We start from the raw sequence: 14,221 nt of genomic DNA, 5'->3' as shown, positions 1-14,221 counted from the left end.
TCTACGGCCAGAATTTTCTCATTTTAAAAGAGCCAATTTTAACAGGATGTGAGCTAATTTATGTACAATTGACTGGGTGCAACTTGACTGCAAGACTGAATGAAAAGTGGGGCATGTTCAAGGATAATTCTTGAGGCACAATGTAAATTTATTCCAAAGGTAAAGAAAAGTAAGTTGAAGAAGCAGCCTCCCTGGATAAACAAAGCCAGGAAAATGGCAGGGGAGTTTGAGGGGAAAAAAATAAATTGTGTAAGATATTTAAAAATGTCAACACTGAGAGTAATAAAGCTTAATATTGTAATATGTGTGCTGAGGTTAAAAAGGGAAGCTAAGAGGCTTTTTGAAAGGTACATTTCTCAAGATGGAAAAAGTCATTCTTTCAATAATGTTTTAGGAAAAGGAAGGTGAAGGAGGATGCCAGTTGCAACTGGAATGAGGAAAGGATCATTGCTTTATAAGAATAAAGATATTGCTGATACCTTAAATAGTTCTTTTGCTGAGAGTTGAGAGCTGAGAAGACACAGTATTGTGTACAGTTTTAGGAACCGTACTACAAGGAAGATATATAGAGGCTCTGGAAAAGGTTAGAAGATGGGCAACCAAAAGGATTCCTGGTATGAAAGATAAAAGCTATGAGGAAAACCTTAGATGCTTAATCTCTTCAAGCCTAGTAAAAGGAGACTTAGGGGTGATTTGACTGAGGCTTTTAAAATCATATAGGAGATTAACAAAATGAACTATGAGGGATTCATCTGGTTGAGTTCCTTTACAAGGCGACATAAATGGAATTTAGCAAAAAGTGAATTCCGTACAGTCATTAACAAGACATTGTTTCTTTACAGATAGTAGTCATTGTGTGGAATAGCCTTCCAGGTCATATAGTTGTGGCAGAACCTCTTGGAATTTTCAAGACCAGGCTTAATATGATGTTAGATATTATTTAGTCTGTAGGTAATTAGGTACAATTAGGCACTAGGTACAATTTAGTCAGGAAAATGGTGAGCATTGTTGGGCTGAATAGGCTTATTTCACGTGGCCGCCATTTTGACATTTTCCTATGCGAAAACGAGGCTATGGTGGGAAGTGTTCTAGGAGCGGTGCTTACATGAAGCAGAAAAACGATTTGAGTCGGTGATGCTACTATGGCATATTGTTGTGTACCACGCTGTAAGTCATATCAAAGACGAGAATGTGATCAAGGCTTGTCTTTCCATCGATTTCCGAATAACCCGGACACCCGTCGCCAGTGGATTGCCAAGATAAGGAGAGATGTTGGACCTTATTTTCAGGTAATGTAACGAGCTAGCTAAGCTAGCGTCTAAGTTAGCTAACTTATCGTTAGCTTACCCTGATAATAACCTCCAAAAGTTCGTAAGATTAATTTACACGTCAACACTCACCTTAACACATCTCTCATCTCAGATCACAGACAACACAAGAGTGTGCTCCAAACACTTTTCCAAGGACTGCATATTAAGATCGCTTACCGGTTTGAACAAACTGAAAAACGGGAGTGTGCCATCTTTGTTTACATGGTGTCAGCCCAAGACCAGAAGGACAATTCAACGCTTCCAGAGGTAACTGTCATCTGACATTAGCCAAACCATTTCCGTATCAGCATGAAAAAGATAATAAATGCATTTAGATCAAACCTACTAGACTATGCGTAAAAAACAAACTTTCGTAAATCTCTCTCAATTTGTGTGGACAGTGCTGCGACGAAAACAGCGATAGATTTACCCACTAGCCACAAATGTTCAAAATGTAAACAAGGCAGTTTTCACGGTCGGGAAAAATTTTATGACACAATTTGCTGATTAGCTAGCACACCGGCACAACCTACGGATGGCAAAATCGTTAACTTACCTTCGATATCAGTAATGTACCCCTCTATCCAGTTGCTGTATCCTTTCAACAGCACTGTCGACACAAATTGAGAGAGATTTACGAAAGTTCGTTTTTTACGCATAGTCTAGTAGGTTTGATCTAAATGCATTTATTATCTTTTTCATGCTGATACGGAAATAGTTTGGCTCATGTCAGATGACAGTTACCTCTGGAAGCGTTGAATTGTCCTTCTGGTCTTGGGCTGACACCATGTAAACAAAGACGGCACACTCCCGTTTTTCAGTTTGTTCAAACCGGTAAGCGATCTTAATATGCAGTCCTTGGAAAAGTGTTTGGAGCACTCTTGTGTTGTCTGTGATCTGAGATGAGAGATGTGTTAAGGTGAGTGTTGACGTGTAAATTAATCTTACGAACTTTTGGAGGTTATTATCAGGGTAAGCTAACGATAAGTTAGCTAACTTAGACGCTAGCTTAGCTAGCTCGTTACATTACCTGAAAATAAGGTCCAACATCTCTCCTTATCTTGGCAATCCACTGGCGACGGGTGTCCGGGTTACTCGGAAATCGATGGAAAGACAAGCCATGATCACATTCTCGTCTTTGATACGACTTACAGCGTGGTACACAACAATATGCCATAGTAGCATCACCGACTCAAATCGCTTTTCTGCTTCATGTAAGCACCGCTCCTAGAACACTTCCCACCATAGCCTCGTTTTCGCACAGGAATATTTCAAAATGGCGACCGGCGTGATATAAGCGAATGGCCTGTTTTCGTCGTTATGTTATGTTAAACTTTGTTCACAGATGGGGCTAGGTGCTGATTCCTTATATATAGTGTTAATTAGTCCTGGCTAATTAAAACACTGGAAAATAGTGAACAGCCTAATGAATGTGACAGATGTGCAATTGGTGTTGTGACAAAGGTTTTCACACTGGTTTCTGGTTTACTGCCAATTTATTATTATTATTATTATTATTATTATTTTTATTCAGATTTTCTGTACACTGTGTAATTCTGAACACCGCTTGTGTAAGACAAGCTGTTAATACCTGAATCATGCACTTTCTACGTACCAAGGTTTCTACAAGAATTTTAGTTATTATTTAATAGTAATATGCTATCCACTCATACGCAATGTATTTCTGTCAAAATGTTAGGGATTTTAAGCTTTTATAAAGAGAGCACTGAAATCCTCTTTTTTGTGGATATCATATTGTTTTAACGTATTGCCTGAGAGATAAATGCAGTAGGCTAATGTTAATTATAATGCACAGTCATCAGCACCTTCTTGAAGTTTCTCTGGGCCCTGATTAATCTGATTTTACATAGTGCCAGACATGCGCGCGCACACACATACGCATGCACCCACACTCACGCAATTACCTACACTCACGCACACGCACGCCCACACACACACACCCACACACACACATACACACACACATGTGCTCAGGCCAGTCCCCAGGGCAGCCTGCTGTGTGCGCAGGGTGTGGAAGGGGGAAATGAAAGAGGCTGCGCATGTGTGTTTGCCCTTTGTTCCCACTGACTGTGGAGGCTTCACTTTCATTTCCCCGGCAGCCCTCTCTCCCTCGCTTCCTCGCTCCCTCCCTCCCTCCCTCCCTCCCGCTGGCGGGACACACCCTGGCTGCGCTGCAGAACTGTCCCCCTTCTTGCCCTCGGCCGCGCGGTGAACCGTACCTCCAGCGCCGGAGCGGGGCATCAGCTTAGCACGGTGCGCCGGGGAGACCTCCGAACACCGGCCGCTCCCTAACGAGCTGAACATAGCCTGTCCTTTCTCCTCCTCTGTCTCCCTCACCTGTTTTTTCCATGGCACAGTTGGCGCGGCAGGTAAGCTGTTAGCATGGCAGCGTACTCAGCCTGACGGGCTCGGAGCAGAGAGCTGCAGCGCTCCTCCTCCTGCAGAGCGCGCGGCTCTGCCGGGCTTTTTACCGTGTGGCCGTCTTCACGGGTGGGGAGGTCGGGTTTCAGTGACCTCGCGATCAGTGTGTGTGTGACGCAGCTGCGCTTCACTGCAGGAGGGGCGCAGACACACACACACACACCGTCACCCCTCTAAGGTGTGTGTGCGCGCGCACATGTCTCGTAGGGTAGGCAGAATGCTGCTTTCGTTCTTTTAATGTCACGAGGCAGAATTACATTTTTTTTATTTTTCTCACTGCGCACTTGCAGAAAATCGACTGCGAGGAACACAAGCGCACAAATGGCAATAATTCCTGTGTGTCATTATTGATGTTTTATTTCAGTACCGCTTCTACGATGTTTTTGTATAGTATTTTCAGTATTTGATACTCCAGTCAACACTGTAGTTTTTAAAAGTCATTTAAATAACTTGCGCTCTCTTCGGTGGTTTTGGTCTGCGTACGAAGGTTAGTGGTTTGGGAGCAGGTGGCTGGCCGTGGGTTCGGGTTTCAGGCTGAGAGTCCTCTCCGGAGTACAGGGGCTGAGTGGGGGACTGGCTTCATACCAGGAAGTAAACGCCCCAGCCTGGCCTTGCCTTTGATAAATAGGCAGGAGGGTTGGAACAAATCAGCTTGCAAGAAGCATGTGACCGGTATAGGCTTTCGTGGAATAATGGGCCGCTCGGAGCCACAAATGGCATTTGGAGCTCAGGTTGCTAGGGGTTACAGGCCTTGTCAGCATTATTACACCATGCCGGCACATTCATCTCCTAATGGATTCAACAAAGGCCACAGGCAGAGGCAGCCGTAGTACATGCCCTGAGAATTATGTCTGACCAACAGCAAGTGTCCCCTGTTCATTTGCTTTCACAAAGCATGGAGTGTCAGGAACAGATTACCTTCCACGGTTTTGCAGTGGTATCGGTATTATTTGTCCCTCACAGGATGCCATAATGAGGCTTTAACGGTGCAGTGTATACATACAGCTCATGGCGGTTAAGGCTTAGCAGGGCCTAAGTCTCACTGTTACTCTGTGTTTTCCAGCATTGCAGAATGTGATGCTGTTTCAGCCCTATACTTCTAGTCAAATATCCGGTGGAGTGCCGTTTCTGTGCCCTGCTCCAAAGTACTCCTGAAAGCCCTGCTGTGTGAGCGAGTGACTGAATGTGTCCACTGTAAAATTGTAATCAGGATAAATAGCATATTGTAGTTGACAGTAAAAAGTAAAAGCCTTTATAATGAACTGTACAGCAGCAAATTCATCAAATGCAATGTATGTCACTTAAGCAAGGAAAATGAACTAATTATTTCTTTGATAGTTTACTGATAGCTGCTTTGTCCAAATTGAGGCTCAGTGTCATGTAACAGAAATTGATCCTCCTGGGAAAAGGGCTGGAATGTGAATCAGATTTTAACACTGAGAGTGGACAAGGGCCTGCATTATTAGCTGTGTTCATATTTGTATGGGTTTATTTGGTAAGCTTATAGTTCAGCAACTGTAGAAAATTATCAGGACTGTAGGCCTACTCTAGAAAGCACAGTTAGGTCTGGTTCCTCATGTTCTGTGAGGAATTCTTTCCCATGTTAAACCACCACAGTGACTGAGCCCCCGATGTCTGGCACAGCGCTGAAGGTGTTCCTCTGTGTTAAACCCAGAGGTCTGGCACAGCGCTGAAGGTGTTCCTCTGTGTTAAACCCAGAGGTCTGGCACAGCTCTGAAGGTGTTCTGCTGTGTTAAACCCAGAGCTCTGGCACAGCTCTGAAGGTGTTCTGCTGTGTTAAACCCAGAGGTCTGGCACAGCGCTGAAGGTGTTCCTCTGTGTTAAACCCAGAGGTCTGGCACAGCTCTGAAGGTGTTCCGCTGTGTTAACCCCAGAGGTCTGGCACAGCTCTGAAGGTGTTCTGCTGTGTTAAACCCAGAGGTGTGGCACAGCTCTGAAGGTGTTCCTCTGTGTTAACCCCCGAGGCGTGGCTCTGTTCTGAGAGGTGTTCCGCTGTGTTTCAGGACGAGTGGGAGCACAGCAGCAACGGCAGCACCGGGTCCCGGCCCAGCTCGGGGTCACGACCTGGTTCCGGGTCCAGGTCTGGCAGCCGCGGAAGAAACAATCAGTTCAGACCCCCGGCAAAGGTACTGCATGGGACGGTATTTTCACTCTGTGTACGTCTTGCAATGTCTGAAAGCCGAAGATGCCAATGAAGTGCTTGATAGCTTTCCAGCTGAGCTGGCTTGATTGAATTTCCCTGCTTTGTGTTTTGCAATGTGCCCTCTTTCTTCTTTCAGCTTCATTCCCCTACAGATATCCCTTTCTTAGGTGACTGGCATGACGCACATGCATTGTGTTGTACTTATTTCACAGAAGTGCATATTTTCTTAAGCATGGGATTTAGGGCACTGCCAGTCACATCACTGCGTAAGGTGCTTAATCTTAATTGCTTCAGTATATATCCAGCTTTATAAATGGATGGTATGTAAAATGTTCAAATCATTGTAGATATGAGTGTCTGCTAAATGTCTATGGGACAATTTCTATGATTGAATGACTGAATGGTATTTTTCAAAGTAAGGCAAAACAAAGTGGATTTATTAAGAAAGGATACTTTTCCAAGAAATGGTAAAAGGTCTTCATGAGTAATTCTGTTTTAAAATTCAGTTGGCAGATTACCTGAAGTATATGGCAGTAAAATGGCTTTATTATACAGGCAAGAGCATAACTACAAAGGACCATTACATTGCAAAGCACCTCAAGTTCGGGGTTAAGTGCCTTGTTGAGGGGTAGCCCAATGACAGTCTTTCTTCCCCTTTCAGAACGGAAACAGAGAGGGGTCATTTGACATCCTGGGCACAGACATATGGGCAGCCAACACCCTGGACTCACATGGGTAAGATTTCACGTCACATTTGCTGAGCAATGTGGCCATTTAGACGAGCGTGTCTTGGTGAAAATTGCAGATTGTATGGGTGTTTTAAGCTTGTTATACGTCAATGATGTGTGATATTCATTAGCATCATACTAAATTAATGTACTCTTATTTTGATGATGCTGAGCTCAAATTTTCTTTAAAGTGGCAGCTGATATGTCCTGTTTCAGTGATCAAGATGCTTGACCCTAAGTCCAGATTACATACTCTGCTTCAGTTGAATTGGTAGAATGGTCAGTGATTGCCTACAAGTGGCCATTTTGTTGCATGGTTGTTAATGCATAATTGATACAGTGAAAATGCACACTTCATGTATCAGATGGCTTCATTAAAGCAGGGACTATAGCATGAATGTTCCAGTAATGCACATTTCTCTAGCTGTTTAGTAACACATTTCATATGTTTAACTTTATAGACAGATTAATGTTAGCAAAACACAAAATGGAAAATGATAGCATCAAGGCCATGTCCCACACACACACAGTCAAGCAATGGAAAGTGAAAAGTCCACTTTGCAGTTGAGTGACTCAATGGATCTGTTGCTCTTTTATAATTTTATATTGTGATTTAAAAAGGTACCAGCTGCTAACGAATGTGATGGTTTGCTGTGGTCCAGGAGTGACAGCAGTTGGCTGACAGTGTGAATGCTGTCTGAGAGAAAATGGGCTTTGTTGTCACTGGCAAGGTTGTTAGGGTCTGTCATGAGACAGAAAACATCTAAATTAGAACCCTGTAAGCCCCAGGCTAAATATAATTAAGTGAGTGCACTGCCTTAATCTCAAGCAATCTGTTTTCTTAACAGAACTCTATTCCCTTCGTTGCTAATTAATGAGAATCTGTTCTGTGTGACTAAATGTATGTGCTACGGAATGGATTCTCTGGATTTCTTCCACATTTAGCATGCCTTGTCCTACTTCTGAGGTGATGCATTGCTTCTTTTGTTGACGAGGGCACAGTTATGTTAGGATTGTGAGGTGTGGTGCATCTGCAGCTCTTATTGGGACAAGGTTGCTTGTGCAAGGATATTTTTAAACAAAAGACTTAGTCCTCACAGACAGGCCCCACGCAGGAGTACTCAGCACAGGATATTCCCAGGATTAAACTGCAGGAGGTTAATGAATAAAACTGGGAAAGATGAGCACCCACCTTTTATTTGAAATCTAATAATGCTAATATTGTCTAATATAATATTATATTCTTCCAAACACAGGTGTGCAGATGTGTACGTGTGTCTGTGAGGGTACGCACGCTCGTGCGTGTGTGCACTTGTGTCTGTGTTTGTGTGAGTGTGCTCATGTATGTATACACATGTGTGTGTGCGAAAGGGAGTTGAAGGACAGGGTTTTGTTGTTATTTGAGTTGCCATGCCATCACATCAGCCTATCAGAGAGAGGTTAGGGCCCAGAACTTGTCTTTGTCCACACTGTAATCAGCTTACTCCTAAATCCGCCAATGACCAGCGCATCTCTGCTTACAAACAGAATATTCATACGGGCAGAAACAAGCTCACGCTTTGAAATGTAGTTTTTGTGAATGTGCTGGTTAATGCAGATAACAGTTTATCACAGTCCAGAACCATGAGCCCCCTGACTGCGGTAGCGAAGATGTGCTTGCACGTGTAGCCTACTGTATGCATTTTCATAAGGGTCATGGACTGGAAATTGTATGTGGAAGTCTGTGACTTCTGTAGGATGGTGGACTCCCATCTGTCGCCCTGCCAAGGGCGTCCCAGCTGCAGGGTGCAGGCAGTGAGTGTCCCATGTTCTTCCTCCACAGTGGGGCGACCTGGGACCTGCAGCCAGAGAAGCTGGACTTCACCCAGTTCCACCGGAAGCCCTTCCGGGGCACCCCGAAACACCTCCCACACATCGACCGAGAGGGGTGAGCGCACCTCGGACTGGCACACTCTGCCCCCCCCGCCCCCCGCCTTACACAGAGCAATACCCACCTGGGTTCTTTCAAACAGGGCTGCCCAGCCTTCCCCCCTGGAGATCTACCGTCCTCTGGGTTTCCATTTCAACCCTAATCTGGCACCCCTGATTTTACTAATTAACAGTGGATCTCCCGGAACAGGGTTGGGCAGCCCTGATCTAGGGCAAAGAGCGACGGCACAGAGACACGGAGATGAATTCATGTTCCTGCAGCCAAGAGCGCCCGTGCAGCAGCCTGTGGGTGAATAGCCATGTTTCCTCTCTTGGCTCTGTTCAGCCGAGTCGCCCCCCCACCCCCCACCCCACCCCGGGGCTCCAGGCCTTCGGTGCCACAGTGGCAGGATTTATGAGTCTGCTCAAATTAGCCTGGTACAGGACCTGCACTGGAGCTGACTGCTGAATCAGATGCTAAATCACCCGTGTTCGACTTCACAATGCCTCTGTTCTCTCTCCAGGATGATGAAAGGCAAATTCGATGATGACGATGGTATCGACCTGAACGACATGGAGAAGTTCCTGCCTGGCTTGACGGTAAGTGTAGGGCTCTGTTCCTAGCTCGCTCACTGAAAATAGACTGGCTATTTAGTTTTTAGGCTGTCATCTGTTATTGATTATGTGGAATTAACCAGGATACAGGGTCCAATTAGCATTGTTCTTGCAGAGGTTGGCATGACGACAAGCCTACATTACACAATCATCTACCTCGTGATAGTATTTACGTAGGAGTACTTCAAACTGTCTCCCGCAAAACTTATGACATGCCAGGCTGCACTACTTCAATTTTTACAAAAGTGTTGAGGGTCATTAGTGAGGCAAATTTGGGTTAATACATTTTTGATTGTGTTATATTATTAATACAATGCACATTTTTAGAAATGCAAGGAACCTTGATTATCCTGTTTAGGGAGATATACACTTTGGCTTGGATAGATGCTCAGTTCTGATTGACTGTCACCCATGCTAAATATTTGTATGTTTGTATATTAAAAATTTTTGCAAATGAGTGAAGGTAAATTCTGTCAGGAACGGGCTTATGCTGTCAGTTGGTGCTACATAGACAAGAGTTGCGGTTATACAGCAGCAGTAGGTGCACAGGAGTTGCGGAGTCCTTTCTTCCTATCAGAACAAGAGAAAGATGGTATGCCCCGCCTTTCATCACCATGGATCTCACTGACTATTGGTCAATATTTGCTTATTGCTAACAAGTACTTGTTGCTATAGCGTAGTGTGCTTAAAGTCCCGCCCACTGCAAAAAAAGTGACTGGACTTAGGAAGTGGTTTGAAACAATGGGATTTCCTGTTCAGGAAAACTTTAAAAGTCATATCTTTTCATGAGCAAGCAGTTACATAACCTCTTTCTCCAAACAACGTGTTTCGCTTATCAGTTGATTGTAAAAATTTACACTTTTAAAATGTTATCATCTGATTTACGATATCATTAAAAAACTACACAACAGACGCTTACGTCATCGAGCTCTCTGCAGCATTCTCAAAGTTGGCTAGCGAGAGCTTGATGACGCGATATCGGTTGTATAGTTTTTAACAACATCATAAATCAGGATAAAATATTGAAAAAGTATTTAAAAATTTTTACAATCAGCATATATGAAATGCGTCATTTGGAGAAAGGTTGTGTTATTGTTTTCTTAATAAAAGACAAGATTTTAAAAGTTTTCTTCTGTGGGAAATCATTTTGTTTCAAACCACTGCCCAAGTCCAGTCACTTATTTGTGGTGGTTGAGACTTAAACACTATATTCTATTGCTTGCCAGGAGCAAGAACAGCAGGACTGCTTTTGTAACTATATAACTGTGAGCATGATGATGAGAGTAATACCTTCTCCCCGCTTGCTTATGCACCCATGTTTAATGAGATTTTTAGCTTCACAAGACTTCTGCTCACTTCACCTCTACTTTCAAGGACCGTTTGTTATATTTTACTTTTTTGGGGGGTTTATAATATTTATTATCCGATTGTTATTTGATTTTGAAAGTCCTTACAAACTGCACAAATTGACAGAAATAAAATATCTGACCAATTTCTGTTTTTGGTTGGAAAAATGAAAACTTGGCGAAGAGCCCCCTCTAGTGGAACGAGGGGTACTGTACTGCTGTGGTCACTCATACTGTATGTCAGTATCTGTATTTAAGCTGTGACTTCCACCCTACAACCTGACATTTGTGGATTTTAGATTTTTGAATATTGATTTATAAAATATTGACTTTTTCAGTATTTTCTAAAGAAACATTTTTTTAATAGATGTAGGCTATACAATTTATTTTCAGGGGGACTGTTTGGTTACCAATCCTATGAGAGCACTGTTTTAGCTGATGGATGCCCGTGGTCTGTTGTAGCTCATGGATGCCCGTGGTCTGTTGTAGCTCATGGATGCCCGTGGTGTGCTATCCAATCCGGCTGTATTAGACGGCAGCGCAAACAGCGGCTCACATTCGGCTCCTTTTCTCCCTGGGGTGTGGCGGTCAGTCAGCTGGGTCGACAGTGTCTTATCGTGATGCCCTCTGTTCAGTAGAGTGCCCATTAGTCCATCTGTTACGCTGCACTCGGAGAGTCTTCCTCCGGCTCCTGTCTGTGTGCTCAGCTTGCAGACTGCAGTGTGATAAGCGGTGGCCTGCATCACGTGCTTCAGAGGAGAGGAGGTGCTGGTCTGCGCTTTCCCGAATCAATAGTGGAGGTTGTGGCAGTGAGCGCTGATGGATAAGGATGAGCATTCCAATTTGAGAGGGACTGGTTTATCAGTTTTCTAACTGAAATATAATTCCATATTGCAAATGTGAGGATATATGTTTTCTCCATGTGTTGCTATCTAGAAAAAGTCATAACCGACTCATAACCGACTTCAGTGCTTAAATCAGTCTCTATATGAGACTGCACTTACAACCACATTGCTAGGAATATTAATGTTGTAATTTTACAAGCTGTGGTTAAACAATGACATCTGGTGGAGAAACATAGTATGGCATGTTAATTCGCTCTGCGTAGTATTTGCTTAGCCACTACCAGGGAACTTCTGATGGAGATTCATTGAACCTAATGAAACAATCTTGCTTCAAACATTTTTCAGAGATTATGTATAAAAGCTGCATCTGTGTATTCTTGCTTATGAGATGATGCTGTCTGTGTTCCATTGTATTTTCCTTGAATGGGACGTACTATAGTGCAGTTTTACTTACAGGTTGTCATTCGGCACCATGTCTGTTTTGTCCCCGGTCATTGCTGACATATTATGAGCACTATGATGAATGGTAATACTGATCTTGTAGGTAATTATTTGGCTGCATGAGTATAGTATAGTGTAGGTATGTTGTTGTTTATGATAATTGTTGTAGTCTATTTGTATGTTGAATTACACATAGTATTACTGTTCTGTCCTGATTTTGACTCTGCATTGAAGGCTGTTTAAGTCTCTGGGGATAAGGGTATTTGTCAAATAAGTGAATACCTTTAATATTAATTACTGAAGTGAAAGATGATGTTTATCAGGCAATGTATGTCTGTGATGGGCAGAAATATTTCTAGCACCCCTTGTCCCTGTAAGAACTGCTGCAGGAAACTGGTTTGGGTTCCAGGCCAACCCCACCAAACCTGCCAGGTTGCATGGTCTGGCCTGTGGCCGTAGGAACTGGCAGAATTCGGCAACCCCGATAGCTGCTGGGCTAAGGTTGGATTAGTCTCAATAGCGGCTGGTTTTCTGAAGATCTTGGCTCTGGTGCTTTTGATGGACATTCCTCTGCTTACAGATGAAGGAATCTGGCGCAGAGTTGAACGGTTTCCCTCCTTAACTGCCTGTGAGGGAAGGGCCGGTGGTTCAGACGCTTGTGTAAAGAGTCCAGGCCGCTCAGGTAGGCTGGCTTGTGTAATGAGTCCAGGCCGCTCAGGTAGGCTGGCTTGTGTAATGAGTCCAGGCCGCTCAGGTAGGCTGGCTTGTGTAATGAGTCCAGGCCGCTCAGGTAGGCTGGCTTGTGTAATGAGTCCAGGCCGCTCAGGTAGGCTGGCTTGTGTAATGAGTCCAGGCCGCTCAGGTAGGCTGGCTTGTGTAATGAGTCCAGGCCGCTCAGGTAGGCTGGCTTGTGTAATGAGTCCAGGCCGCTCAGGTAGGCTGGCTTGTGTAATGAGTCCAGGCCGCTCAGGTAGGCTGGCTTGTGTAATGAGTCCAGGCCGCTCAGGTAGGCTGGCTTGTGTAATGAGTCCAGGCCGCTCAGGTAGGCTGGCTTGTGTAGTGAGTCCAGGCCGCTCAGGTAGGCTGGCTTGTGTAATGAGTCCAGGCCGCTCAGGTAGGCTGGCTTGTGTAATGAGTCCAGGCCGCTCAGGTAGGCTGGCTTGTGTAATGAGTCCAGGCCGCTCAGGTAGGCTGGCTTGTGTAATGAGTCCAGGCCGCTCAGGTAGGCTGGCTTGTGTAATGAGTCCAGGCCGCTCAGGTAGGCTGGCTTGTGTAATGAGTCCAGGCCGCTCAGGTAGGCTGGCTTGTGTAATGAGTCCAGGCCGCTCAGGTAGGCTGGCTTGTGTAGTGAGTCCAGGCCGCTCAGGTAGGCTGGCTTGTGTAATGAGTCCAGGCCGCTCAGGTAGGCTGGCTTGTGTAGTGAGTCCAGGCCGCTCAGGTAGGCTGGCTTGTGTAATGAGTCCAGGCCGCTCAGGTAGGCTGGCTTGTGTAGTGAGTCCAGGCCGCTCAGGTAGGCTGGCTTGTGTAGTGAGTCCAGGCCGCTCAGGTAGGCTGGCTTGTGTAATGAGTCCAGGCCGCTCAGGTAGGCTGGCTTGTGTAGTGAGTCCAGGCCGCTCAGGTAGGCTGGCTTGTGTAATGAGTCCAGGCCGCTCAGGTAGGCTGGCTTGTGTAATGAGTCCAGGCCGCTCAGGTAGGCTGGCTTGTGTAGTGAGTCCAGGCCGCTCAGGTAGGCTGGCTTGTGTAATGAGTCCAGGCCGCTCAGGTAGGCTGGCTTGTGTAATGAGTCCAGGCCGCTCAGGTAGGCTGGCTTGTGTAATGAGTCCAGGCCGCTCAGGTAGGCTGGCTTGTGTAATGAGTCCAGGCCGCTCAGGTAGGCTGGCTTGTGTAGTGAGTCCAGGCCGCTCAGGTAGGCTGGCTTGTGTAATGAGTCCAGGCCGCTCAGGTAGGCTGGCTTGTGTAGTGAGTCCAGGCCGCTCAGGTAGGCTGGCTTGTGTAGTGAGTCCAGGCCGCTCAGGTAGGCTGGCTTGTGTAATGAGTCCAGGCCGCTCAGGTAGGCTGGCTTGTGTAATGAGTCCAGGCCGCTCAGGTAGGCTGGCTTGTGTAATGAGTCCAGGCCGCTCAGGTAGGCTGGCTTGTGTAGTGAGTCCAGGCCGCTCAGGTAGGCTGGCTTGTGTAATGAGTCCAGGCCGCTCAGGTAGGCTGGCTTGTGTAGTGAGTCCAGGCCGCTCAGGTAGGCTGGCTTGTGTAATGAGTCCAGGCCGCTCAGGTAGGCTGGCTTGGGTAGTGAGTCCAGGCCGCTCAGGTAGGCTGGCTTGTGTAGTGAGTCCAGGCCGCTCAGGTAGGCTGGCTTGTGTAATGAGTCCAGGCCGCTCAGGTAGGCTGGCTTGTGTAGTGAGTCCAGGCCGCTCAGGTAGGCTGGCTT

The 14,221-nt window shown here is 45.6% G+C and overlaps 1 protein-coding gene across 3 annotated transcripts in view; it reads left to right on the top strand.

Annotated features, from left to right (window-relative positions):
• ctif (CBP80/20-dependent translation initiation factor) overlaps positions 1 to 14,221 on the top strand; it is a 103,131-nt gene that overhangs the window by 22,192 nt on the left and 66,718 nt on the right. For 2 of the 3 annotated variants that reach the window (XM_035390732.1, XM_035390733.1), the window contains exons 4-7: positions 5,777 to 5,899; positions 6,578 to 6,651; positions 8,467 to 8,571; positions 9,077 to 9,152. In XM_035390732.1, coding sequence (XP_035246623.1) covers positions 5,777 to 5,899; positions 6,578 to 6,651; positions 8,467 to 8,571; positions 9,077 to 9,152 — 378 coding nt within the window. Of the gene's footprint in view, positions 1 to 3,488; positions 3,701 to 5,776; positions 5,900 to 6,577; positions 6,652 to 8,466; positions 8,572 to 9,076; positions 9,153 to 14,221 lie in introns of those variants that run through there. The other variant, XM_035390734.1, reaches the window with a different exon arrangement.

The sequence above is a fragment of the Anguilla anguilla genome, chromosome 14 (assembly GCF_013347855.1).
Source record: "Anguilla anguilla isolate fAngAng1 chromosome 14, fAngAng1.pri, whole genome shotgun sequence".
Lineage (NCBI taxonomy): Eukaryota > Metazoa > Chordata > Actinopteri > Anguilliformes > Anguillidae > Anguilla > Anguilla anguilla.
This window is presented reverse-complemented; position numbering and strand designations above follow the sequence as displayed.